Below are 26,813 nucleotides of genomic sequence, written 5' to 3'. Positions count from 1 at the left end.
ACCCACCGCCAACTCTTGGGCTACTCTTTTGCCAACGAATAGTGGGATTGACCGTCAAAATATAACGTCCTTACGGCTGAAAGGGCGAGCATGTTTGGCGCTACCGGGATGCGAACCCGCGATCCTCAGATTACAAGTCGCACACCTTAACACACTTTGCCATGCCGGGCCGGGCCGTCTTATAATTCTAAAATACGTGTTTTTTCGTCCATTTTTGTATGTACATAGTAAAGGTTTAAAGTGTTGTTTGACCTGAATCTTTACTGTTTATGGTGCTTTTCTGCCAGAATGTTCTATTAGGATTTTGTAAAATTACTCGCGATCCTTATTATGAACCACTGCCGTAGTTTAAAATGTATCTTGCACCCAACTGAATAAAATAAGATTGGTAAAAAAAACTGGCAAGTAAAATAATCCTTTAACAGAAAACACACGAGACATTAATAAACATCACAAATACAACACAAAATAAGAAAACTTAAATACAGGTTATATATATAAACACAATCTTACAAACTAGTGAAATATGGTATAAAAATCATACCTTTAACAGAAAAACTCAACTTCGTGTAATAACCTTAACACATACAATCAAAAAGAAAACTTATAAATCTATGTAGAATAATATCTCTAAAATAAATCAAATAGAACTATACATAACATGTGTGATCAAACACTATAAGTTATTAAATCACATAATATACAAGAAATAAAGAAAACAGTTCAACATGCCCATAATCATATGTAAAACTCGTGCCCTCTTACGTAATTACATGGAACAGACTTAAACATGCAAAGCTGCAAAAGTACGGGAAGGTACACTGAAACCACCTTACATATATATAGTTGAAAAATACAGTACAGAGTGCTTCAATAAACAGAGTCATACGTTATCCTCAAATAAAGTGAAAAGCAATGCATTTCATGTATCAGTCATGGCTGCAATAAAAAACAAATTTGAAAACAATCAGAACGTAAAATATATCCAATAAATCATTAGTGGCCAAACTTGAACTGGACTTTATTACTTTTCTGAAAAGAGAGCAGTTTGAACCTAAGTCTGTCTGACATTTCTGCATCTAGTAAGTAGTCAAGAAAACTGGGTATTTTCACCTATTTTGCTAGAGACCAAGATATGCAAGTTCTTTCTATAATGTCCTAACTGTCTACATGAGTGATGTTTGGTGAAGTAACAAGCTGCATTTGTTATAGTTTCACTTATTCAATGGTATCTAGTGCAACTTTGTTGTGATCCCTTGGAGAAGAACATGAGTTCTCCGTGATGTACACATTTCAAGAGAAACTCTGCCTAAGATACAACCATAGCTTCTTGTGCAACCTGCTCAAAACTTTCATGTATTATCATTTTCCCCTATTAGTGTCTTAATGTCTATAAAAACTGTGATATCACATAATTTCATGTGGCAGTCCCTCCATAAAATTATCCACTAGGATATCCATAATCTATCAATGTTATGGTTGTGTATACCTTTCTATGTAAGCAATTTAAACCATCCACAAACAGCCAGGTTCTCTAAGGAACCTCTCTTGTAGAAGTTTAAAACTTAACACAATGGATAGTTTGATTCATCATTAGGAAACATTCCTATAACTCAGTTATAACAGAGTCTTAGTTATTGTTTTGCCCTTTGTTCAGGTCAAGCTTTAATCTGTCTAGACAATGTCAGACATTGCAGGCAGTGACCTGTTTGAAACATTCATGAAAAAAGCCCTTGTCTCCCTTAGTTGTACCTTTCAATGTTCCATAAAGGTCTAGTTTTGTCACAGCCAACACCAGATACAAGGCAGAATTAGAGTTTAAGAACTCCTATATTTGGATATACACTTAATGCTTGCCATGGATGGCAGAACAACTAATTGCCATGGGAAACTTGTTTCCCAGCTCTACCAAACTCCAGGATTTTCCATGACCTATTATGACCAAACAAGCATGCCTGATATCTCAGTGAAGCTTTTGTCTGACACGGGTTACCATCTTCCCCACTTAGTGTTTACTGTCTCTTCAAAGAAGAAATCCAACTGGTGGACTAGCACAACTGCCAGTTTCCCTTGACTGGTCACAAACTCACAGGTGGCAGCAACCAGAGTAGAAGTTGGGCTGCCCTGATTGGCAACAGTCTGAATGTTTTATAAAGTCTAAGGGGGTCCTTGACCAAAGGTCACTATGTTTGTTATTAGTTATCCTGTACTATCTGCAAGATAATAATAATCCCAAAGGAGAAACTTGTTCACAACCTTTAGAGGCCCCAGACTATGGTTATCTTCTCCAAATATCTGGCCAAATTGAGATAGCAGGCAATAACTCTTTGCAGCATCAATAAAAGGCACATGCCTAGTGCTGAGCAATGAACAAAATCTTGATTAGAATTGGATTATTAAAATAAAATCATCAAAACTGAATTTATATAAATATAACAGTACTGCCTGTTGTTCATCCAGGTACCTACTTTACAGGATGAAGATGGATATTCATCAAAATTAGTATGGAAGTTCATTAGATCCATGTGGAAGTACATGCAAAATTTTAGTTTTGAATTCTGAAATTTTTATGGATGCTTTTGCACTTTCTTTGGATGGATCATTACCAAATTTGGTACAGAGGTTCATCGGGTTCATGGGTAGATACATAGAAATTTTTAGTTTCACATTTGGTGTTTTGCTGCTGTTGTTTTTTTTATGGGTATTTATTACATTATTTATGAAGGAAGATACTCTTCATGTCCTACAATAACCTTTCATTGATCTTGAATTTACATAATTTCAGTCCAGTGTAGGGGTATACCAGCTAGTTCATCGCTTCACCTTTTTGTGGGTATTTTGGTATGTTTAATTTTAAATACCCAGGAGGATCAGGTGCACAAGACTTTGTCCTCCAAAACCAGTTGGGAGAGTCTGAAGAGTGCAGTCAGAAGGTCGGGCAATGGAAAGTACCCTATGTTGGAGCTGTATGTTCTGTCGATGGTGTTACAGCCAGCCCGTCCGAATGAACACGCCACTCAACCAAGATTAGCTAGTTCACATAACTTAATACTTTATTTAAGTTTGATTAATATAGTGAATAAAAACTGAGTGATGCCTGCAAGTTCACTCAAACTGTAACAGAGAAGCATTCAAAGCTACTTCTCTTATTATCTCATCCAACATGTACAGGACAACATGTGTACTTTAATGGGGTATTTCATTTTTTTTGTTATCTTTATTACTGTGTTTTTGTCCATATTGAATTCATTGCAAGTGACAATTGCTCTGCATGTCACCACTCTCTCATAACATGGTATACCATAAACCTTTTTCTCCTTTTACAATAATTCTTTATTTGGAAATATGTCATTTCCAAGTTTTACTAAAGTACAAATTAGTACAAATGAACAGATTAAAGAACACCTGTCAAAGACTTGAAAAACTCAGTAAACATAAATCTTTTGGTTTTATCCCCAAATTATAATATAAGGGTTAGGGCATTTTGTGGTTCAGCAATTTACTTTTTCAATAACAACTACAAAATAACAGGATTTGATGCAAGGTTTTGAACTTTGGAGATAAAACTTAAAATTAGAGTTGATTAGAAAACAAACTTACCACAAAGTAAGAAATCAATCTTTCTTTATAAGAAACATGAGATAGTGAATGCACAAAACATTGGATGGTGTTTCTATAGTACATTATATGAACTTTCATGATGAGTTTTGTGGATTCTAAAAATATTCTGTTCTACACAATGTATGATCTCACACATAATTGCTATCATCTTCCCCTTCTTGCTAACCTAAAAATAAAATTCTGGCACCTTTTGAATCTTTGATTTTTTTTTTAACTCTCTACTCTTAAGTTCCATCAGATTTCATTTTCTATGTTATACTCTTTGGTTCTGTCAGATTTCTGCTCATTTTCTGTCAGTTCTCTTCACACAGTATGTACTTCATACATTTATTCATAGCAAAACTGAACTGTCTTGACTATGTGCAAGTAACATACAAAACAACAGCATCACAGAAGACAGGTTTCTTCTAACACACACCTGCGCGCGCGCGTGTGTGTGTGATCTGTCTGTACTCCCACTGTAGTTGTGGAATGAAGTGCAGCAGCATACTTCCGAGATGAAGTGGTGGACAGCAACTTTCAAGCCTCAGGATAAGTAATGTTATGAATCATTTTCAAACCCTGCACCTCTTTTTCTTCCAACCATTTAGGGCAAGAACAAAGAAAGTAGGATGAGTGAAAACCATTGCAATTGATGTAATGAGTGTCTGTTTCACACTCATAGGCATCGTGGTCCTTGCCACCACAACGAGCACAAGTCAAGGAACTACAACATGACCTCTGAGTGACCGAACTGTTGACACTGGAAACATTTAAGAGGGTTTGGAATGTATGGCCATACCCTGCAATTAAGATAACCTGCCTTGATGGTAACAGGTGGATGTGGTGATGTGAATGTCAGAATGAGGACAGGTCAGCATCATAATTCCATCTTTGCAAGTGAATATATGCCTCACTGCAGAAACTCCTTGGGTGGAGAAACCAGTGAGAATCTCTGATTCAGGAATGTTCTTCAAATCCCTCTCAACAACAACACCTCATGATGAATTCAAAGTAGCATGAGGTGTAACCTCAATAGGTGTATCCCCAATTGCATTTGAATGCAAGAAGAGTTCACAGTGTTAAGATGTGGATATTTCCACCAATATGTCACCAGATTGAAGCTTCTTTACTAACTTTGGAGAGCCAGCAAGTCCCTCTAGTCCATTCTGAATGAAAAAGGGAGACATCTGCCCTAAATGTTTGTCTAAAAGAAAATGCAGGATAAGAAAATGAGGTACAACAGGTGTTACAGATGAAGATTGTTGCTCAGAATCTTCAAGACGTGGTCGTTTACTTATGGACTGTTTTCAATATTTTATAAGTTTTTATTTGGAGGATCCATAATAAAAAAAGGGGAAATTTAAGTGCCCACTGACCCCACCCACCATGGAGCCCCATGAGGGGATGCACTACAATTTCAAACAAGGACACTTCAGCAATGCCAGGGTTTTGTGAGCACTATACTGAAACACCAGCATCAGATACAATGCCTACAACACCTGTTGAGAACATCCAACACTGGTACTTGGTTGATCCAAGCCCAAGTGGACCAGCCGATTGACCCAAGGGGGGCACCCCAAGGCTGCCCGTCTACAGAAATTCAAGACCAAAGTGGTGTGTTAAGGTTGGACCTCTTAACCACCAGGATCCTCTCCTCTCCTTCATGGGTTACCATGTACAGTAAACACATGGGTGGATGTTTAGATCCCACAGGAGGTAAACTGAAAGAACAGAACTTTTCCTGGGAGGTCCTCTCACCACGTACAAGAATCCACACTGAGGGTGAATCCATTGTTAAATAGTAGCATGTACACATTGTATGTTTATGATAAAGTGATACAAATCATGAACCCCTTGGGTTCACAAATCAGATATACTAACCACCTGGCCATGTCTGATCCCTTATTAGGAAGACAAGTTAGTTGGGAAATGTAAATAAAATAAGAACCATTGAGTTATCTTTAACAGTGATAAACAGTATGATATAACAGAACATCCTAGTAATTAAAATATATTTCTAATTTCTATTAAACAGTACAATAAGTTTTACATAGGTCCAACCTTACTAAATAAACAATCTCTATTAACTGCAATACTGAACAAAATGTTCTTTAAGCTATTTTATTATAACTTTAAAAATGCAACAGAAAATAAAAAGTTTAATTTAAAAATTCAAAATTATAAATATGAACTGAAAAGGATACACCTATATGTGAGAATGGTTCACAAATCATCCAGAAGCAGTCCTAGGAACTTCCAAACAAGCAACAAGAAAACAGGTAAAACCATTTGTGAGATGGGTACTGTGAAGTTCAGTTGTAATAACAGCAGGATAAGTCCTTCAATTTAGCTTAATTTAAATAAATTGTACTGGTAGTACTGGATAAGAAACTAGATTAAAGAAAAGGAAAGTAGCATCTCCACATTATAACCCATAAAAATCACGAGAATTCAATCAGCAATGTGATTTCTGGACATAAAAATGGAACTTTGAAAAGTCATAATTACAAGTGAATATTAAAAATCAAAGGTTTTCTACAGTAACCTCACCAGTGAAGAGTGGGAAATACAAATCAAGTAAAAATTGATATATCATATAGTGTCCTTAAGACTAAGACATAATTTAAGTTAAAGAACCATATGAAACTTGAGTTAAATAACAAAAACGTTTTTTAAAAGAACAAGATAAAATATATTACTAAGCCACAACTTTATAACAATCACAAGAATGAAAAATGAATGAATGATGATGTTCAACATCGGAAGTGCAGATGTTTGAATTTCATTTTAAGAGCAAGCAAGTTATCAGAACATACCATCGTGGTTTCCCCACAATCTGCAAACATTAACTTAACCAAATAATACTTTTTATCAATTCAAGGAAACAACTTAAAAATAAAAATTTTGTACACACATATACATCAACTAATATTAAATAAGCAAAAACTTTATAATACATTTTGATCTAGGTTTTAAAGTTCATACTTGACTTTTCAATTATTATCTATAAATAAATCAAGCCCATTCAGAAGACCGAGTTCCAAAAACACCTCACCTCAAGTTTTTGTAACTTTTGTTAAAACTGCTTACACTTTAATTATGGCTTAAATTTTTTACAAACCAGATGTTAACCTACTGGACTTTGTAATACTGTCAACAAACTGTTCTCTTTCATACTAACTCGGTTGTCCAACTGAGGTATTACTGGAGTCTTAAATAAAGTGACCAGTCATTTTTTGCTTTTAATAGACTCAAAAAATTTAGAAACACTTGGAGGCTACCTGGTTATCTCAACCCTGCTCTAAACAACCAATGATCCAGAAACACCTGGAGGCTACCTGGTTATCTCAACCCTGCTCTAAACAACCAATGATCCAGAAACACCTGGAGGCTACCTGGTTATCTCTACCCTGCTCTAAACAACCAATGATCCAGAAACACCTGGAGGCTACCTGGTTATCTCTACCCTGCTCTAAACAACCAATGATCCAGAAACACCTGGAGGCTACCTGGTTATCTCTACCCTGCTCTAAACAACCAATGATCCAGAAACACCTGGAGGCTACCTGGTTATCTCTACCCTGCTCCAAACAACCAATGATCCAGAAACACCTGGAGGCTACCTGGTTATCTCTACCCTGCTCCAAACAACCAATGATCCAGAAACACCTGGAGGCTACCTGGTTATCTCTACCCTGCTCCAAACAACCAATGATCCAGAAACACCTGGAGGCTACCTGGTTATCTCTACCCTGCTCCAAACAACCAATGATCTAGAAACACCTGGAGGCTACCTGGTTATCTCTACCCTGCTCCAAACAACCAATGATCTAGAAACACCTGGAGGCTACCTGGTTATCTCTACCCTGCTCTAAACAACCAATGATCTAGAAACACCTGGAGGCTACCTGGTTATCTCTACCCTGCTCTAAACAACCAATGATCTAGAAACACCTGGAGGCTACCTGGTTATCTCTACCCTGCTCTAAACAACCAATGATCTAGAAACACCTGGAGGCTACCTGGTTATCTCTACCCTGCTCTAAACAACCAATGATCTAGAAACACCTGGAGGCTACCTGGTTATCTCTACCCTGCTCTAAACAACCAATGATCTAGAAACACCTGGAGACTACCTGGTTATCTCTACCCTGCTCTAAACAACCAATGATCTAGAAACACCTGGAGACTACCTGGTTAACTCTACCCTGCTCTAAACAACCAATGATCCAGAAACACCTGGAAGCTACCTGGTTATCTCTACCCTGCTCTAAACAACCAATGATCTAGAAACACCTGGAGACTACCTGGTTAACTCTACCCTGCTCTAAACAACCAATGATCCAGAAACACCTGGAAGCTACCTGGTTATCTCTGCCCTGCTCTAAACAACCAATGATCCAGAAACACCTGGAGGCTACCTGGTTATCTCTACCCTGCTCTAAACAACCAATGATCCAGAAACACCTGGAGACTACCTGGTTAACTCTACCCTGCTCTAAACAACCAATGACAGAAGACTTTCACAGAACATCAATGTTGCTGTTATTCTCGAAGCAAACATAAATTACACAATCTCAACTTCACAGCTTCATGCTTCTCAGTATTACACATTTGATATCATTGTTCTAAAACCTAAACTTAAACAAAAATACCCTCAATATTAGCTCCAAAAAGTTCTCAAATGTCATTAGAATAATACACAGTACTTGTAGCTACCATTACCATTTATATAAATGTTAAAACGTTACAAAAACATAATACATTAGCCAGTTAATCACATCCATTTACTTAAAAAAAAAAAAAAAAAAAAAAAACTTAGTAAATTTGGTTTCCTATCCATTAAAGTAATTTAACTCTCATTAATTCCATAAAATGTTAGTTTTGTAACTAAAATTTTCTGCAAAATATTCACAGAAGCTCCCTGAAAACCTAACTGATCAAGCAGTACATTTTAATCTTTAGGAGCAGAAATGTAAAAAAAGATACATCTAATTAGCTGTATTGACTATCTCATTTACCTTTAGTTTTAATACACAGTGTGGCCTGAATGCTTATAATAAGGAATCAGTTTTAACATTCAAATGATATCAAAAGTTACAACAAATACCTCCAGCAACCTGATAACACAAAAAACTGATTTCCTCAAAAAATCTAAACTGACATGACATGCTTCAGTATTTAAGAATTCAAAGCCTTAAACAGTCAGAATCCTTTTAGCCAATTTGCTCAGAGCTGCCATTAAGTCTGAAAACATGCACATATTACTCCTTGTCAGTGCATAATTGCTGCTGAATCTAATTGGATCTGGTATCTCTACTCTCTTTTCCATTTAAAGGTGAATTTTCTTATATCAAAGCCACATCAGGCTATCTGCCAAGTCCACTGAGAGAAATTGAACTGCTTATTGTAGCATTATAAATCCATAAACTTACTGCTGTACCAGCAGGAGACCCATTTAAAAGCAAAAACAACCATATTTATTCTAAGACTACCCCATTTGTATTGTTAATTAATATTTGATTCATGCAGTCAGTTACTTCACTTCCATTCTGAGTAGTGAGCTCAATAAACCTTAAATTGTGATCTTCAAAAACATAAAAACCTCCACCAAACAATCGAGATACATGGCACTCTGTAGATCAATGAGTATTCTTCTATCTAACATGAATAAGTTAACATGTTAAGTTTATCTTCACTGTTCAAGCTACACAAATAAAAAATCATTATAGCATTTATTCTACACAATATTTCTAATGCAAATCATGAAACCAAAACCTAAAACTAAAAGCAGAAAAGTAAACATAGCTCGATACGTTGTTACAATAAGTTAATTCTTCAATTCAAAAACTTTTACTGCAGAACCTGAAACCTTTTGTAGAATAAAACAAAACTCGGATGTACCAGCATAATTTACATTAATAACAACCATCTTTAAAAACTCTATTTCTATCAACAGAATCCGAACTTTGCATCTCAAGACTTGAAAATATTCAAGCTTTTTTACAGTGGCACCAGTATTTTTATTACCACTAATATATTTTTCATACAATAAATTGAAATGACTCCAAATTGTATATATTTTTGTTGTTTTTCTTACACATTTGAACATTCATATAAATGTGCATTATATATCAGTTAGGCAGCTTATCTAAGTCACCCCAACTAAAATTAACTTAATAACATTTGCTATTCCAGAATTATCATTAACCAATTAATGCAACTCAAATAACAGAGTCATCGCTTATAAAAGTAACAAATAAATCCTTTGAAACACTTAACAAATATCACCATTAATTTGTGACCATGGTTTAGTGCAGTGGTTCCCAGTGGAGATAGCATTCCAGGGGGTGCAAGATAACATTTATTCTTAAATAATTACTGTGAGGGGTGCAAAAACATTAAAATTATTTTAGGGGTGCAGAGCATAAAAAAGGTTGGGAACCACTGGTTTAGTGTACCAGAATGATTCCACAAATTTTAAGTTTAAGCCCTTTAAAAACTTGTACATCTCTAAACAATATCAAAACATCTATGTATGTATAAAAACTAATCATAAGTTTAAAAAACGAGTTAATAAGACTGCAGTTTTTTTAAAACAATATTCACTAGTTAGTACACTATTACTTTACAAGCATGTCTAGATAACCCTTAGCAAGGGGTTTCAACTTGTTAATAACGAAGATTATTAATAATAATACTAATAAAAATGATATTACCCTTCTCTGACACTGTTTTGGACACTTTGAGTCACACCTTCAGTAATTTACAACCTCAAATAGTAAAGAATAATAAATAAATAAATAAATTTAAGTAACCAACTATATGTTTTCAAACAAACTATTCCATTGAGTTACAAAAACTCAAGTTACAAGTAATGATTACCTTCTGAAACATTTTATATTTCATCCTGTAGTCTATAGTCACTGGCATACATTGATTAAATATTATAACATACTGATGAAAATATACATTTTGTTCTCTGTATTTAATTACTTTTTAGATTCAGCGACATTTTCTACAAAATTATTATCATTAACGATCATGCCAACATATCCTAACACCTGTTTTTCTCTTCTAAAAGGTAAAATGTACCAGAGAATACTCATTTACAATTTTTTTTATATCAACCACACGTTTTCCTGAGTGTTTTTTTTTGTTATTTCACACAAAGCTACTCAAAGGCCATCTACACTAGCAGTCCTTAATTTAGCAGTGTTAGACTTAAAGGAAAGGCAGCTAGTCATCACCACCCACCACCAACTCTTGGGCTACTCTTTTACCAACAAATAGTGAGATTGACCATCACATTATAATGCCCCCATGGCTGAAAGGGCAAGCATGTTTGGTGTGATAGAGATTCGAATCCACAACTCTCGGATTGTGAGTCGAGTGCCTCAACAAACTGGCCATGCCGGACCTTTTCTGATACAAAAACACAGTTTTGTAAGTGAAAAGAACTACTGGAATCAGAAATACGTTGCACCTCATTGTTTCTAACTTGAGAAATATTTATTAGAGAGAATTACACATGTACATACAAATAAAGTGATGCAACTTTTTGAACTTCTACTTAGGTTATTAACATGCAAGAAAAAAAATAAGAATTTGACATATTAGAAAATAAATATTTCACAAGTTAGAAACAATGATGAACAATATTTTTGTGATTACAATTGTTCAAATTTCTTTTTATAAAAGTTGCATTTTCCTACAGGAAAGTCTATGGCTGATATATTAATTTGAAAATATGGTTGAAATGCATTATCATCAAATGGTTTTATACTGTGAATGAAAGACAATCTTCAGAATCTTCAGTTCTACGAGAGTTAGACAGCATTTCCTAGTCAGTGTACCTAAAAATTAAAAAATTCCCCAAACCAAAACCTTTTACTCTCAACAGTCTAATAGATAAACTTACATATGAGAATTTCATCAGGTAAACACTTAACTGTATGATTTTCCACTTTGTTATTAACAAAAATTCTGTACCACACAACTTAGCTTTCTCTTTGTACATTATTCCTAAATCATCACTTAACCACACTTCTGTAACACAAATTGAAGTGTTTTTATGTCTAGTATTTTCTGTCAATTCTTGACCAATAACCTGAAAGAATGTTTCTCACAAACCAAATTATCTATTCAAAAATGCTGATTAAGTTAGTGTACAGAAAGGTTCGTTTCTCTCCCAAATGTCAGACAGGTGTGAATTATATAAAAGCTGTTGCACCTTTGAGGTGAAACCTAACTTGATAATAAATCGATTTGGTGGGATTAAAAATAAACATTAACCTTTCACACTATCATATAAAGTAAAAAAAACAAAAGTAACAAAAAACTGACACACGAAAAAAGAAACATCTTCATATAAACAATGTTTACAACAAAACTGTCAGCATTAGGCTTACATACATGTTAAACCTACATTCATCATTCAGTTCCTTAGAGTTTGCAAGAAGTGCATAATAGTTTCAACCAAAGTACATTTGACATGTAGTAATGTCCAGTACAAGCCAATTACTCCACAATTATAATGATGTGAATGTCTTTTATAGCAAACCATGATTATAATTATTTAATCTTGTAACAAAACATCATTGCTAGGCCTATATAAATAGTGTTCCAATTATTTCCGTGTCATGATGAGCTGTGTTATTGAGCAAAATGATTCATCAGTAATGGCTATAGAAAACATACCATGGTTCAAATACAATTATACCCTTCTTGAAAAACTCTTAAAAACAAATAATTTACTGTTAATGAATATAATACAAATAATACTAATATCATATCAAAAGTATAATTATTTATAATCACACTTCTCCAGATAAAACAGACTGAAACACATTAAAACCTGAAACACATTCTCATATTTTTCCCACCATAAATATTTATATTATTTAAACTTTAGAGTATTGCAAATGTGATTCAGAATTTGTCTTATGGATGTCATAAATGAAACAATTTAATATTACTTAAAATACTGTTAATAATTCACTCTCAATCACTGAAAGAACTTTCAAAGAAACTTCTGATGAAAGCTAGTTCATTATAAATTATAAACATATGAAAGTTCACAAAAAATACAAGCTATACAACTAACATTAAATTTTAAACCACTACCAATCAATTCAAGCTTTGTCAGGCCATGAAGAAAATACAGAATTATGATAAATAAATTGGTAAAGTAGGTAACTTTTAAGTTTAAACTCAGCAGTACTATAATATAAGGAACTGCTAAATGTCACAAGGTAAAACACAAAAGTTATACAATACAAATAAAAATAAAATAAATTATAAGAGAAAGAAAACATTTCAACATGCAACCATTACCCTGTTTTGAAATCATGATTTATTATTTTGTCTCTAATGTGTTCATTTAATAATTAAATAAATATCCTTTCAAGTTCAAATGGCTAAACATTACTAGGTTTTGTCCCACTAAAACATTATAAGTAAAAAATTTTCCTTAAAAATATACATATATATACACACATTTATTGTTAAATTCCCAAAAACCAGTTTTGCCTAGATAAATGTTAACTTTCCTAGTCCTTTAGCTTGATTATATTTAATACACAGTAATAATAAACTACTATTTACACCCGGAAATTAAAAAAATGGGATGTACTATGAACATTACTTTCTTCCCAATTCATAAAACATTACTACTATTAGTCAAGCCTCTGTATATATATATTCATATTATGGTATTAGCATTATTTCACTAGTACAAATATCATGTTACGATACTCAACATTTACAACAGTAACAATGGATCGCTTAATCAAGAAACAGCTAAATCAGCACTGCTGCTCAATCCAAAGTTTCCACTAGACACAAAAAGTTAAACAAACTTACAAAATAAAAATAATTTTACCTTGCTAACGTAAAATGCTATACGTCATTTATTTCTAATTGCTGACATCTGTCAATGCTCAGTAAACCTAAAACACTAACTCAAGATTTAACCTTTCACGTGTATAACTAAAAAAATCTTTGTCAAAAGCGCCGTCTATTGATGAGTAAAGAAATACTAAATATTCCATACGGTATCAAGTTGAACTTAAAGTCAACACCTGTACAGTCTTGTTTGTTTGTTTTTGAATTTCGCACAAAGCTACTCGAGAACTATCTGTGCTAGCCGTCCCTAATTTAGCAGTGTAAGACTAGAGGGAAGGCAGCTAGTCATCACCACCCACCGCCAACTCTTGGGCTACTCTTTTACCAACGAATAGTGGGATTCAGCGTCACATTACAAAATTCCCATTGTTGAAAGGCCGAGCATGTTTGTTGTGACGGGGATACGAACCTGCGACCCTCAGATTACGAGTCGCACGCCTTAACACGCTTGGCCATGCCGGGCACCTGTATAGTCACAGCATGAAGTACCAACATAAAAAGCACGTTTAGTCTTTGTATTTTGAAGACATACCAAAGACGTTTAATGACTTTTTAAATCCATGACATCATATATATTGATATATAAATAGTAAGAATGCTTATAAATGACTCACTACTAACACTTGTATAACTTTAATTGATGATAGGTCTTGTCGACTGGCTTGATTTTTAAAAATATCAAAATAACTAAAACACTATTCCTACGTTTCAAGATATCAAAATAATTGAAAAGCCATTTTTAAATTTGCGAATTAAAATCTGTAATTACTTGTAAAATAATTATGTACTTATCTATAGTAGCAATCGTCATATATTAATATAACATTAAAAATTCGAGAAAACATTCTTTTATTTTATGGTTTGAATAAAGAAATAAATCACACCCAATGTTTATTAAGCACCCAGAAAAAATATAAAGAAAAAGGACGCATATTTTTTCTTCAAGCTTTAAACTACTGAGAAAAACAAGATAAAATGTTTTAAATTACACTGACACCATTTAAACTTTTTGATAACTTATATGTTTTCTCTTAGCATCTTGATTACAAATATTTACGTATTATGGACTTTTGAGCAGAAGTCAACTTATTTTAGTTTACATTATTTTAATGGCTCATTTGTCAAAGATCAGACATTTATTTATCTTTTTGTTTTTGAATTTGTAGTGTAACTATCAGTTCTTGGATTTAGCTGGTAAATATAAATATGCAGATAAAATTTGGAAGATAGTAAGTTTAACATTTCAATAATAAAAAGTTAACAACGACGAAAGAATTTTGAATAACTCAAATTTTTGTATTTAATTTATATGAATTATATGAGCCTTTCATGAATTGTAGAAGTTTATTCCCAAAGATGTGGTTAGGTTGTAAAAGTTTAACAAAAAAACATGTTTTATCCTTACAGTTTTTTATTATTTTTATTATCCGTTTCGTAAATTTATAATCACTAAATAATTTTTATTTTTAATATTACTTTATATCGTTCTTTCAACTTTGATAAATATTATTTTGGATGTAACCAGAAAATAATGATGTACAGAGAAATACATTAGGCCAATTATTTATTTTATTTAAGTTAACACAGTTGAAACTGGCAAATTAATTTTCTGTTGTCTAAGATTTGTTTTATATTACTTAATCTAGTGCTTTGTATACTGAAAATATGTATTGTTTAAAGTTTCATTGATTAGCTTTGTTCGACAATCTGCTGTTTATAGTTTGAAGATACTATCCAGAATTTGGCATATGGTGCGCATATATTGTATTATTACTTCGTTTAAATTACAAAATGCACTTCAGATTAGCTGATTTATCATTACTAAACATTTTAATTTCAAATAAAGATAGCGTGAATTTATAATCTATTGGGATTACTGTAGTTATATAAGTATGGTTTTAAGACTTTATAATATGCTCGCTTCTCTAGTGGCACAGTGGTGTGTTTACGAAATTGCAACGCTGGAAACCTGGTTTCGATACTCGTTTTAGGCAGAATACATATAGCCCATGTGTAGCTTTATGCTTAATCATCAAACAAACAAAGGTGCTTATTTCCCGATTTCATAATGTGGATCTAAAAAGGATGTTTAATGAAGTTAAGAAATTGAAACCGCAAGTGGCGTATTTTCCTTCTGCTTCTGTGTTTACAGAAGCCTTCCGGGGGAACAGTAATAATAAGTTTTTCTATTTTCAACGCTGAATTATGAGTACACTTCATAATTAACTTATTGTTTTTCAGAGTTACCTGTAAGAATACCAAGAGTCATTAACTTTCCTTTTCTTCAGGAAATACAGCAGGTGATTTCCGTAATTGGCAATTATTCGTTAATTTTAGTGAATATATTTCAGCTATAAGATCCCGCCAGACGCTTATTTTCGAAGGAATCGGAACTTTAGACTTGTTTAGCTTGATCTTTCGCTTAAGCATTTGGACTTTCTGTTTTATTTTAACTTTATTTGTCAGTATATATTTTTTATATTTTACTTTGAACTTAATTTTGATGTATCTTACAAAGGGAAGCACACTGAACAGGTAAGAAAAAAACTGTATTTTTTTTTCAAATTTCTCTTACCATTACAATATAACTACACTAGCCTTTGTGTGTTTTGTTTTCGTGTGAATGAAAAATATGTCAGTTGTTATTTCTGTAGAGTCTCTTTTTGTCTCTCTCTTTCTTTACGTTTTGCATAAACTCGATTGGAAATCGAGAAGATGCACAAAACACACTCCAAGATTCGATACCTTCGAAGCTCCAATCAGCGGGCCCTAAATGACTGCTCTGATATATCACATTCGTACACTATAATACTTAACTCATTAACGACCAGAACATTTGAAGATTTTAAACTGTTTTTGTTGTACTCAGACTCAGAAATGTAACACAGACATGAAAACATTATCTGATAAAATCTATTTTTGTAGCAGTCTGTTAAGTCAATGAACAAGGAACTGAGAACAAAACAGTAACACCAGATTAGTCATGTAAATATAAATAAAATCTAAGTGTGCAGTGGTTTATGAAATTATAAATACAGTTCAACTTGTTTACATTCCTATGTAAAATAATATAATTTCAAACTAATTGAAAATTTTGAAACAATTCATCTATAAGTTTTTATTTACCATTTAAACTTTTATATATGCAAAAACGGCTCGTTTGGGTTTTTGCATATATATTTCTCTACAAGTGGGTTTTCTCGACATCACTCATTTAAACTTTTGTTCTTAAGTTTGGACATTGGGTTGAAACCTTTATCTTTGACCAAATATGTACGATACGTGGCCATTTTATCTTTAAAAATTTGCCATCTGGTGTTATTTATTAAGTGAAGTTTCACTTTAATTACAGAGATGTGACTTCCTCTATATTTATCAAAGTTTATTCGTGATGACGAGAAACCCACTTGAAGTAAGAACGTATCTCAAGACGGTTGGTATGGGTATTAAAACTTTTAGTAAAATAAAGTAGAGAACAACATTTCGATCCTCTTAAGTCATCTTCAGTTAACTTGAATAAAGTAGAGAACAACCTTTCAACCTTCTTTGGTCATCTTCAGGTTAATCTGAATGAAGTAGAGAACAACGTTTCGACCTTCTTATCTCAACGTGAAGGTGAACTAAGATCGAAAAATTGTCTCTACTTTATTTTAATTAAAGTTTTAATACCCATACCAACCGTCCTGAGATACATTATCAAAGTTTAATTCATTCAAATTCTTCATGCATTGTTTAATTTGATTTTTAAATCTGTTTTAGAAAATCAGTAACCAATACATTCGGCATTAAAGTAATAATCTAATGTCACAAACTAAATACATGTTTATTAGTTACTATTAAATTGATGCACACAACAAATATTTTACGTAAATCTTGAACATCTTACACACGGTTTATACTCTTTTCTTAAATTTTATTCTTAATTTATTTCTTAGTTTCGCATGTGAAGTATTTTTTAGCTTAAAAAAGTGAAGCTGCAATGTTTTGAATTGCTTGATTCTATTAGAATAGATATTATTTCGACTTGTTTGCTTACTTTTTTTGGAGGATGAGGAAGAACATTTCGTGAAATTTCTGTACATATTTGAAAGTCTGTATAGGCCCGGCATGGCCAAGCGTGTTAAGGCGTGCGACTCGTAATCTGAAGGTCGCGGGTTCATATTCCCGTCACAACAAACATGCTCGGCCTTTCAACAATGGGGATTTTGTAATGTTACGCTGAATCCCACTATTCGTTGGTAAAAGAGTAGCCCAAGAGCTGGCGGTGGATGGTGATGACTAGCTACCTTCCCTACACTGCTAAATTAGGGACGGCTAGCACAGATAGTCCTCGAGTAGCTTTGTGCGAATTTTAAAACAAACGAAAGTCTGCATAATGTTCGTTCTCGAAAGCGCAACTTCTTCAATTATTTGGAAATATGAATTTTCTGGATATGGTTTTGTAAATTAATGTCTAGTCTTGAAGCTAGCTAAATAAATATAACAATTAATACTAAGCGACCTCTATTCTCACTTAGTATTACTGGTTGTAGTACCGATAATTGTGATTGATAAGAAATTTTGCAGGTGCTTTCGGTAGACAATAGGAGTTAAAATAGTAAGGCAGTAAACTTTTAATTCAATGTTACGTAATTTGTTCATTTGTTGTTTAAAACCTTGAGTTGTAAATAGTAATTCATAACATAATGTTTTCAGTTTGACTACGTTACACTAGTAATTACAACTTGGTTTCACGATTTAAAAATAAAAGTTTAAACATCAAAATTATGACATTAAGTTTTTCATAAATTATTGCTTGGCCTAACTTATTTATTTGTCATTAACTTGTTTATTTGGAAGTTTGTCAGACCTAATTCTAAGGCTTAGCACGAAATGTTATTAAAATATTCTATTTCAAGTCTCATCATTTTGATATGGCTTTTGATACTCTCGCTGGTGATCCTGCAGTATAGCTATCAAGAATTGGAAAGTTATTTGACAATCAGAGTTTTGGATGTAATTATAAATGTTAAAATGTACATACGCTGATGTTTTTGACAAATGTAATTAGATTTACTTGATATATAAATTAAGATGCTATATTGTAGTAACCTTATGGATGAAATTCAAATATTCCCTACTAAATTCCAAGGTTTGTGTTATAGTCAAAGAAACCAAATTATGCCCCTATCAATACCCCTGATACTGCCCGTGTTAGCAAGAAAAAAAACAAAAGCCCAAGTCCTGACCCTTAAAAACACTTCTCTCATAATGAGAGTTCATTTAAAATGGATTGCGTTAAAAACATTTTTGTTCTGTCATCTAACCACCTTACAGTTCAATCAACTAGTCTTTTCCATTAATCCCACAGATAAAGTTTCTTAGCTTATGTTTTGTATGGCACTTTATCAAAAGTTTGTTTAAAGAAACTAATTACAGTAACCTTACACCCTTCACAAGATCAAGGTAAGACGTAATGTCCTTGTAATAAGTTAATTGTTTAGTATGGGAAGATTTTACTTTTAATGAATTATTTTGATTTCCTTTTATAATGATATATTTTTCAACATTATTTTGAAGAACTTCTTTTCAGCAGAGTCTAGAATTGTGTTTTAAATATAAAAATAGGAGTAGCATGCCAGTTTTTCAATCCTTGAGCACCAGTCCAGTGGCTGATCTTTGAACCTCTTAAACTTCTGGGAAATCCATTTTCTGCATCTGGTGCAATATGTATTTTTTAATCTACCATTTTTTCTATGTACTACCAAGAAACTGATCAGTGTCTTAATGATTCAGGCCATCTTGGTATTTTCCATATAAGTCTTGGATCAGAAATATTAAGTTCTCTCATGATAAAAAAGATGAACTATTGGTCGGAAATTTGTATGTCTAAAAATTAAACAGTGGCTACACTGTCATAGTTTGTGAGATGGAATAATATTGGTAAAGATCCATATATATTCATTTTCATTTTTCTAATATTAATATATGTGTCACTGAACTAAATGTTTTTTGTCATTTTTTTCAGTGATGAACCTTTCCATTTTGGCTTTTTGTCATGCCCATGATGTTTTATTAAGTATTGTTATATAAAAATGAGGGTCATAATTTGTCTCTATGGTAATTAAACTTGTTTTTTTATCAAAATGTCTCCAGTTTTGTTTTCTCTGCTGATGCTGTTAGAAGTACATGACTGGATCTGTGTTAATACTAAGTCAAAGTAAGTGTATATTATCAGTAATAAGATCTGGGTGAGTTCTCCATTTCCTAATAAACACTAACACTGGCTGAAGGGTTTGATTTCTTAGTCTCTCCTTGTGTTTCGGTAGGTTACATAAAAGATTTAAGGCCCCAGCATGGCCACATGGTTAAGATGCTCAACTCGTAATCTGAGGGTCGTGAGTTCAAATCCTCATCACACCAAACATGCTCACCCCTTCAGCCATGGGGGCATTCTAATGTGATGATCAATCCCACTATTTGTTGGTAAAAGAGTAGCCCAAGAGTTGATAGTGAGTGGTGATGACTACCTATTTTCTCTGTAGTCTTACGCTGTCGGCTGGTACAGATAACCTTGTGTAGCTTTGCACGAAATTCAAAACAAACCATAAAAGAGTTAAAGGCAATGGAACCTATGTTAAAATATAAGAATGTACATGGCAGTTTATGATGTTCAAGTGAAATATAAACATTATTTATTCTGTGCTTTATCAAGTGTTGTAACTTCATTTTCAAACATGCATTCAGGATAGAGTTTGTATTGTTAACTTTCATACATTGATGACACTAAGTAATTTTAAACATAGAAAGTGGTTACTAAGTTTGATTTCATTTAATAATTTATTAGCAGTGTTTCCTTGAAACTATTTAATATAAAGGATATGTGTCTATAACCATGGATAATGTGTGTATTTGGTTATTACACAACTTTCCTGAGATGGTTTCAACTTAAACTGGCTTTGCCACTTGCTACATCCATAAAAAATATGATACAACAAGTTAACCTGTTCCTTGGCATTTGGTAATATTTCATTTAATGTCCATTCTGATATGTATCAAAATTCATTATGATATTAAGTTTTTTTTGGACAAGAATTTTGCTGAGCAACGAATTATATTTAAGACCTCAGAAATATTCTGTATTATTTTTTCATACATAAAGGTTTATAAGCTTTAATTAACACTTCCTAATTTTTTTCTTCCAGATTATTTTCTGTCAGGAGTCAGTTTGTTAATTTGAATTTGTGAATCACTGTTGAGAAAATTATTTTTTATTTATGCGAAGAAATGTAAAATAAGTAATTTTCACTGAAGAACTGATTACTTGGGAGTGATTATGTCTTGTGACACATATTAGCACTTACTTCAATGGTTAGTAAATATAAAATAGAAGAGCTTTAGTTATGCCAATAATGTAAATAGACCAGAATCTGATAAGTTTGCAGATTTACAACACTAAAATCAGGGGTTTGATTCCCCTCAGTGGACTCAGCAGATAACCCAATGTGGTTCTGCTATAAGAAAACATTCACGCACAGACCAGAATCCAATTATTGCTATTTTTGTTTAAAATACCAATTTCAGTTTTCATATGTTGGAAGTTATGAGAGTGAAGTCCTGTAAAGTTAATAATGCTTTTCTGAAGAATTTGTGTTTTAAATTTCTGACTAGTTGTGTAAATGACTGAAGAATGCCAACTTGAGTGGCTGGTTACTAATTCCTTGAGGCAAACCTCAGTTTGGTTGTCAAGTTCTTACTTTTAAACTGCTATCTCCTGAAGCTTTCTTATGTTATGACATGGTTCTTAGATCTGTATTACAGTATTCTACAGAAAGTGTCTTCCTGTGATATCACCCCTTCCCCCTTTCCCTCCTTCCTCAAATGGCTCAGGAGTAAGTCTGTGGACTCACACTGCTATAGGTTTTAATACATGGCACAGATAGCCCCTTGTGTTGCTTTGTATTTCACTACAAACAAACAGATGAATCCTGTAGTATCATGGCTGGTCTAAACACGTAATTAATTTGGAACTGTGAACAGTACAGAATTATGGACTTTGGTATACCAAACTTACTGATATTGTGTCTAGCAACTGTATTCTATGGCTTGCACTGACTGTATTGTTTCTTTGTATTTTATGATCAGCACTCACTGTAGTATATTTTGTATACCATGGCTAGCACTAACTATATTGCTTTTGTATTTCATGTTCAGAACTCACTGTATTGTTTTTTATTCATTTCATGGCCAGCACTAACTATATTGCTTTTGTATTTCATGTTCAGAACTCACTGTATTGTTTTTTATTCATTTCATGGCCAGCACTCATTACATAGTTTTCGTATTTCATGACCAACATTTATATTGTGTTTGTCTGTAGTAATTTCTGGAGTCTAAGGTTACTGATAGCTAGTCCAGGAATTTCCTATTTATTTTTAAGGTTGAATTGCATGAAAAGCTCATGGTTTTGTTTTTCAATCTTAATTAATTTTATGTTCTTTGAGGATTCTTTTTTCACTTATCACATTCTAGTGATGACCTTGATTTGTTGTAATGCTGTATTATTGAGTTAATTCTTGATTGTTTATTGATGAGAAACCCACTTGAAGTAAAAATGTACCTCAGAATGGCCAGTATTGGTGTTGACACTTTTACTAATAAAGCAGAGAACGTTTTGACCTTCCTAAGTCATCTGCAGGTTAACAAAGAGTTAATTATTAGTTTTCAAAATATAAATGAGTAGATTGAGGGCAAGTTTTGATTAAACACTTATTTTTATAGTAGTTCGTATTGTAAGCCAGTAAGTTATCTATTATACATAACTGGTTATATACAAAGCATTTTCTCTTTTCTACAGGTTAAAAATATGTAATTTTCAACAACAACAATCCTTGATATAGGTAAGGAAAAGTACACTCCAACCACAAAATGCATGTTCTGTAAAGTTGGAGCATTAATCATGGAGTGTTTGGAATTAAATTGCCATGATAATCAGAATTGTTCTTCACTTGGAAACATGGAATTGGATAAGGACCCAAAATCATTAGTAATAGATATTCAGCAATCACTTCATGATAACACTGTTGAAGATTGGAACCAAAGTAATGACTTTAGTGATTTAGAAAAAGATCTGAATGTTGACCAAAGTGTTATTGTGTTGGAAAATGGTGAAAAAAGGTGGAAGTGTAGATTCTGTTTGAAACTTTACACTGCTAAACACAATCTTATAACTCACATGCTTGACCATGCAGGTGTCAGAAGGTTTACTTGTGAAATTTGCAACAAGTCTTTCAAACAACAGAGCCATCTCAATGCTCATCACCTCGTACATTCAAATAGAAGACCGCACGAATGTCCAACGTGCCAGAGGAGGTTCTGTCAGGTGTCTCATTTGAAACGACATATGCTAATTCATCGGAGAGAAAACTTTCATAAGTGCCACTTGTGTGAACGTAGATTTGCTTTTCCGAGCGAATTAAAAGAGCACTTGGAAAAGCACGAGCATGAAAGTTTACAGGGGGAGAACGAAGATCGTAATTTAAAATCAACAGTAGAGTCCAAAGTAGGACAACAGGGAAAGTTGCATCAAATCACCTGTGAGGTTTGTCAACGGGTTTTTATGTATCCCAGTCAACTGAAGGATCACATGCTTGTTCATACGCAGGCCCGTCATTACCAATGTAATGTGTGTGGAATGAAATTCTTAAAAGAGCATCACTTGAAGACTCATCAGCTGACCCACAGTCCCGTGAAGCCTTTCTTTTGTCCTATATGTGGGCGAAGTTTTTCACTTAAAGCAAACATGGAAAGGCACGTATTAATTCATAATGCCGAAAGACGCTTTCCTTGTGAAGTGTGTGGAAAGAAGTTCACTCAAGCTCAAACGTTAAGAGCTCACATGGTTTCTCACTCGGAAGTCAAACCGTATTCTTGTTCTATTTGCGGTAAAGGTCTCTCCAGAGCACACAATCTTCGTGCTCACATGGCGATTCACAAAAATGACAAACCCCATAAGTGCTCTAACTGTGGAAGCTCTTTTACCCTCAAAGGTAATTTACAAAGACATATGAAAGAGAAACATGGAAATATTGAAGTAGTGATAGCAAAAGAAACAGCAAGTGATGATGTCAAATCAGCTAGTTCTGAGACAAATTCTGGTTCAAATGACGCCATTAAACCAAATCAACTGGTCGCACTTTCTCAGGACTGCCATCAACAAGAAAATGAACTAATATCTAAAGCCACAAAGCGAAGAAAGAATGTCCCCAAGCGACTGAAAAAGTTTGGTAGTGAGGAAGAAGAGGATGATCCTATGCAAGAATCTGATAAGTCTAATGAAGAAGAAACGGAAAATGGTGCTCGGTCAGTTCCTGTTGTCCCAGAGACGATTCTTTCCACAGAAGAGAACAGCCTTCACCAGTCCCCTAGGCTAGCAGATTTATTTCAGAATTCATCTAACTACTTTCCGTCTTACTCTGCAACAGACTTTCCTTCTGAACACAAGTCATTTTCTTATCTTCATGCATCGACACATGGTCAAGGCTCTGTGGGAACTACTCCATATTGTCCTGTGAGCTCTAGTCCCATCATCAGTACAAGCCCCATAAGTTCTATCATGAGCCATTTGGCACAGAATTACTATATTGAACATCCAGGATTTTCTTCTACATGTCTTTCACCTGTTGATGACATCACCTCGAAAATTCAGGCCGTGCACACAGCAATAGACGAGTTAGCAGGAAAACTGAATTCTCCTCATGATAAGGTTGCTGCTCTGCACACTGCTGTCAGTAACTTAGTAAACTCCCAAGTATCATCGAACGTGTGTCCGTAGTAGCTTCAGGCAGTGAAATATTTTCACTTTATTGTAAGATGTAAAATATTAGTTTTTGTGGTTTTGTAAGGAGTTCATTTGGTTGATTTCTCTATTGGGATAACTAAGCAAAGCATTTACATATTTTCAGCTAGATTTTAACAACCCAGTGATAGTGGTTTTCTCCAAGTATTTCTTGTACACTGTTATTGTATCATGTTATTTTTTTCTTCTAAATTATACACTTCTGTATTTTAAACATTAATTACATGCACATGTTTAGCTAGTTGAAAGTTTTTAAGACTTAAAAAAAAGGAAAGCTGTTTTTCTTTCACTTTCTTTAAAGCTATCATATTAAAAGATTCTTGTGAATGATCTATCAGACATACTTGTCTTTCATGAGACACTGCCCTGGAAAATATGATTAATTCATTGGGTACATGATTAAGTTTCAAGTGGGTTCTTGAAAATTGTTGATTATCCACTAAAATATAAAATTTATAACTTTATTTTTTTTTCAATATCGAAGTCTACCAGTTGAGTTTCTGCCCAGTGATTTATAAATGTGTTGCACCAAAGTGGTAAATTCAAGGATGTGTGAATATCTTGTTTGTTTGTTGTGCTCTGGAGAAAAGTTTCTGTGATGCTGTGTGGTTAATCCGTTTGTCATACAAACGGCTTTAATTGTCAAGTTGGATAAATTCAATTGTACCATCCAAAGAGTTAACCTAAGAACATTTTTTTAGTTCAGTTGAACACACAGTCGTCAAAAGTTTATCAATATTGCTAAAAAACAAAACATTTTGACTCGAGCAGCATGATTCAAATTTATAAAGTTCATAATGAACTTTGACATCATTTGCACAAATAAAAAGCATGTTAGGGGACTGAATCTAAACTTAATATTCCAATTTGTCACAAAACTTTATGGCATCAATTGATCCTGAATAACATTTTTTTTAACTTTTTTACTCTGTAGTTGGATCAGTGACATCCAGTTTTGTGTGTATATAGAGAATGAAGTTTTAAGCAGGCTTCAGTTCAGATGTAGGTTGTTATTTTGTGTAGGCTTCAGTTCAGATGTAGGTTGTTATTTTGTGTTACATTTAAATATATATTTACAATGGTTCATCATAAGTTTCAGTGTAAATTATTACTAATAATTCAGAAAACCTAAAACTTATTAAAATTAACATATTCTCATGAAGTTAGTGGTTTAAGAATATTTGAAAGGCAGCTATTTATGTTACAATGCTTCATTATTCCAACAGTTTTCTTACACGAATAGATCACAGCTTTAATTAATAACTATATTATAACTCTGAAATTTTTTTTTAACACACACACACAGTTAACAAACTATAATAAGTTTTGATTTAAGCACCAAAAGCTGTCAGTATATTGAAGAACTGTTTTCAAGATAAGTTAATTTATCTGTAATTAACTTTGGAATCTTTAATATATACTGGAGGGATTTGGACATTTATGGTACTAAAGTTAAAAAACACAAAATTCTCCAAGTAATGGAAAAAATTTGATTTACACCAACATTTCACAACTGCTGCTCCATCAGGTCTGCCCCCTGCTAGTACAGCAGTAAGTCTACAGATTACTGCTAAAATCAGGGGTTTGATTCCCCTTGGTGGGGTTAGCAGGTAGGCCAGTGTGGCTTTACTATAAGAAAAACACACCATCAGGTCTAGTAGTAAAAGAGCTACAGTTTATTATTATTAATTATCTGGAGGGTAAGAGTCTTTTTTTTTTTTTACTTCAGCAGTTAACTTATTCTTACAACTATAAATGGTTTATAATGCTAAAATCAGGGTTATGATATCTGCAGTGGACAGTACAAATAATCCATAGTGCACGTTTGAAGTCTGTTGGTTTTTCTAAAAAAATAGTTTTATAACATAGTAGATTTTTTTTCAATGAAAGCAATCTCAGAGGAATAAGTGTCACTATGGAGGGAGTTTATTTCATAGAAAAAAAAATTTTAACATTTTATTGTATAAAAAATATCTTTACCACTAAGATATTGGAGTTTGGGTTGTCTCTTAGGTTTCTAAAGGTTATAATACATAAACATTTGAAGAAATTTTTAATGTAAAAATTGTTTAAAATGTTATAAGTTTAACCTGATTTTTTGCTTTCTGTGATTGATATGTAACTTATAAAACAAATGTCTCATTTTTTATAACTTCAAATTAAAGACTATATATTCAATAATACAAATTAGATTATTTGCACTTGAAGCAATTGTTATTTTGTAAACTACACGTTTTGGTACCAGTGTTTTTAACCTAAAATAACCAAAACCGAATAGTGTGGCCCCGAACAATCACCGTCAGTAAATAATTTTTCTATATTTGTTCATTAGTTGTAGGATTTTGTGTCAGGGACCAAAGGTCATTAGTTCAACTCTGAGAAAGAAACTACAGTGTGTGCAAAAATATTTCTTTATAACGAGGAATATGTGACACTTTAAGACTGTTTTAAAATATATGTAGTGGTA

General features: G+C 33.2%; 2 protein-coding genes across 8 annotated transcripts in view; one reads left to right on the top strand and one right to left on the bottom strand.

Annotated features, from left to right (window-relative positions):
* The window catches only part of LOC143222388 (semaphorin-2A-like), a 99,515-nt gene extending 85,883 nt beyond the window's left edge, over positions 1–13,632 (bottom strand). For 2 of the 4 annotated variants that reach the window (XM_076448850.1, XM_076448854.1), the window contains exon 1: positions 13,487–13,632. The gene's annotated coding sequence lies outside the window, so the exon portion shown is untranslated. Of the gene's footprint in view, positions 1–10,322; positions 10,377–13,486 lie in introns of all 4 variants that reach the window. The other 2 variants (XM_076448851.1, XM_076448855.1) reach the window with 2 other exon arrangements.
* A 4,374-nt stretch (positions 13,633–18,006) lies between these two features.
* LOC143222383 (uncharacterized) lies at positions 18,007–26,530 on the top strand. 4 transcript variants are annotated; one of them, XR_013012214.1, is made up of 3 exons: positions 18,030–19,708; positions 22,346–25,352; positions 25,388–26,530. XR_013012214.1 is itself a non-coding variant. In XM_076448839.1 (3 exons), exon 3 carries the CDS (start codon positions 22,421–22,423, stop codon positions 24,320–24,322), a length of 1,902 nt encoding a protein of 633 aa, XP_076304954.1. In that variant the 5' UTR covers positions 18,043–18,106; positions 19,117–19,708; positions 22,346–22,420; the 3' UTR covers positions 24,323–26,530. The 4 variants fall into 4 exon arrangements, 3 of the variants coding, with proteins under 3 accessions (XP_076304953.1, XP_076304952.1, XP_076304954.1); XM_076448839.1 differs by having other exon boundaries at positions 18,043–18,106; positions 19,117–19,708; positions 22,346–26,530; XM_076448838.1 differs by having other exon boundaries at positions 18,007–18,106; positions 22,346–26,530.
* Positions 26,531–26,813: the final 283 nt, after the last annotated feature.

The sequence above is a fragment of the Tachypleus tridentatus genome, chromosome 8, assembly GCF_004210375.1.
Source record: "Tachypleus tridentatus isolate NWPU-2018 chromosome 8, ASM421037v1, whole genome shotgun sequence".
NCBI classification, from domain to species: Eukaryota; Metazoa; Arthropoda; class Merostomata; order Xiphosura; family Limulidae; genus Tachypleus; species Tachypleus tridentatus.
This window is presented reverse-complemented; position numbering and strand designations above follow the sequence as displayed.

Coding starts and splice junctions, on each gene's coding strand:
- LOC143222383 (XM_076448838.1), top strand. CDS start 22,421: ATGTTCTGTAAAGTTGGAGCATTAATCATGGAGTGTTTGGAATTAAAT.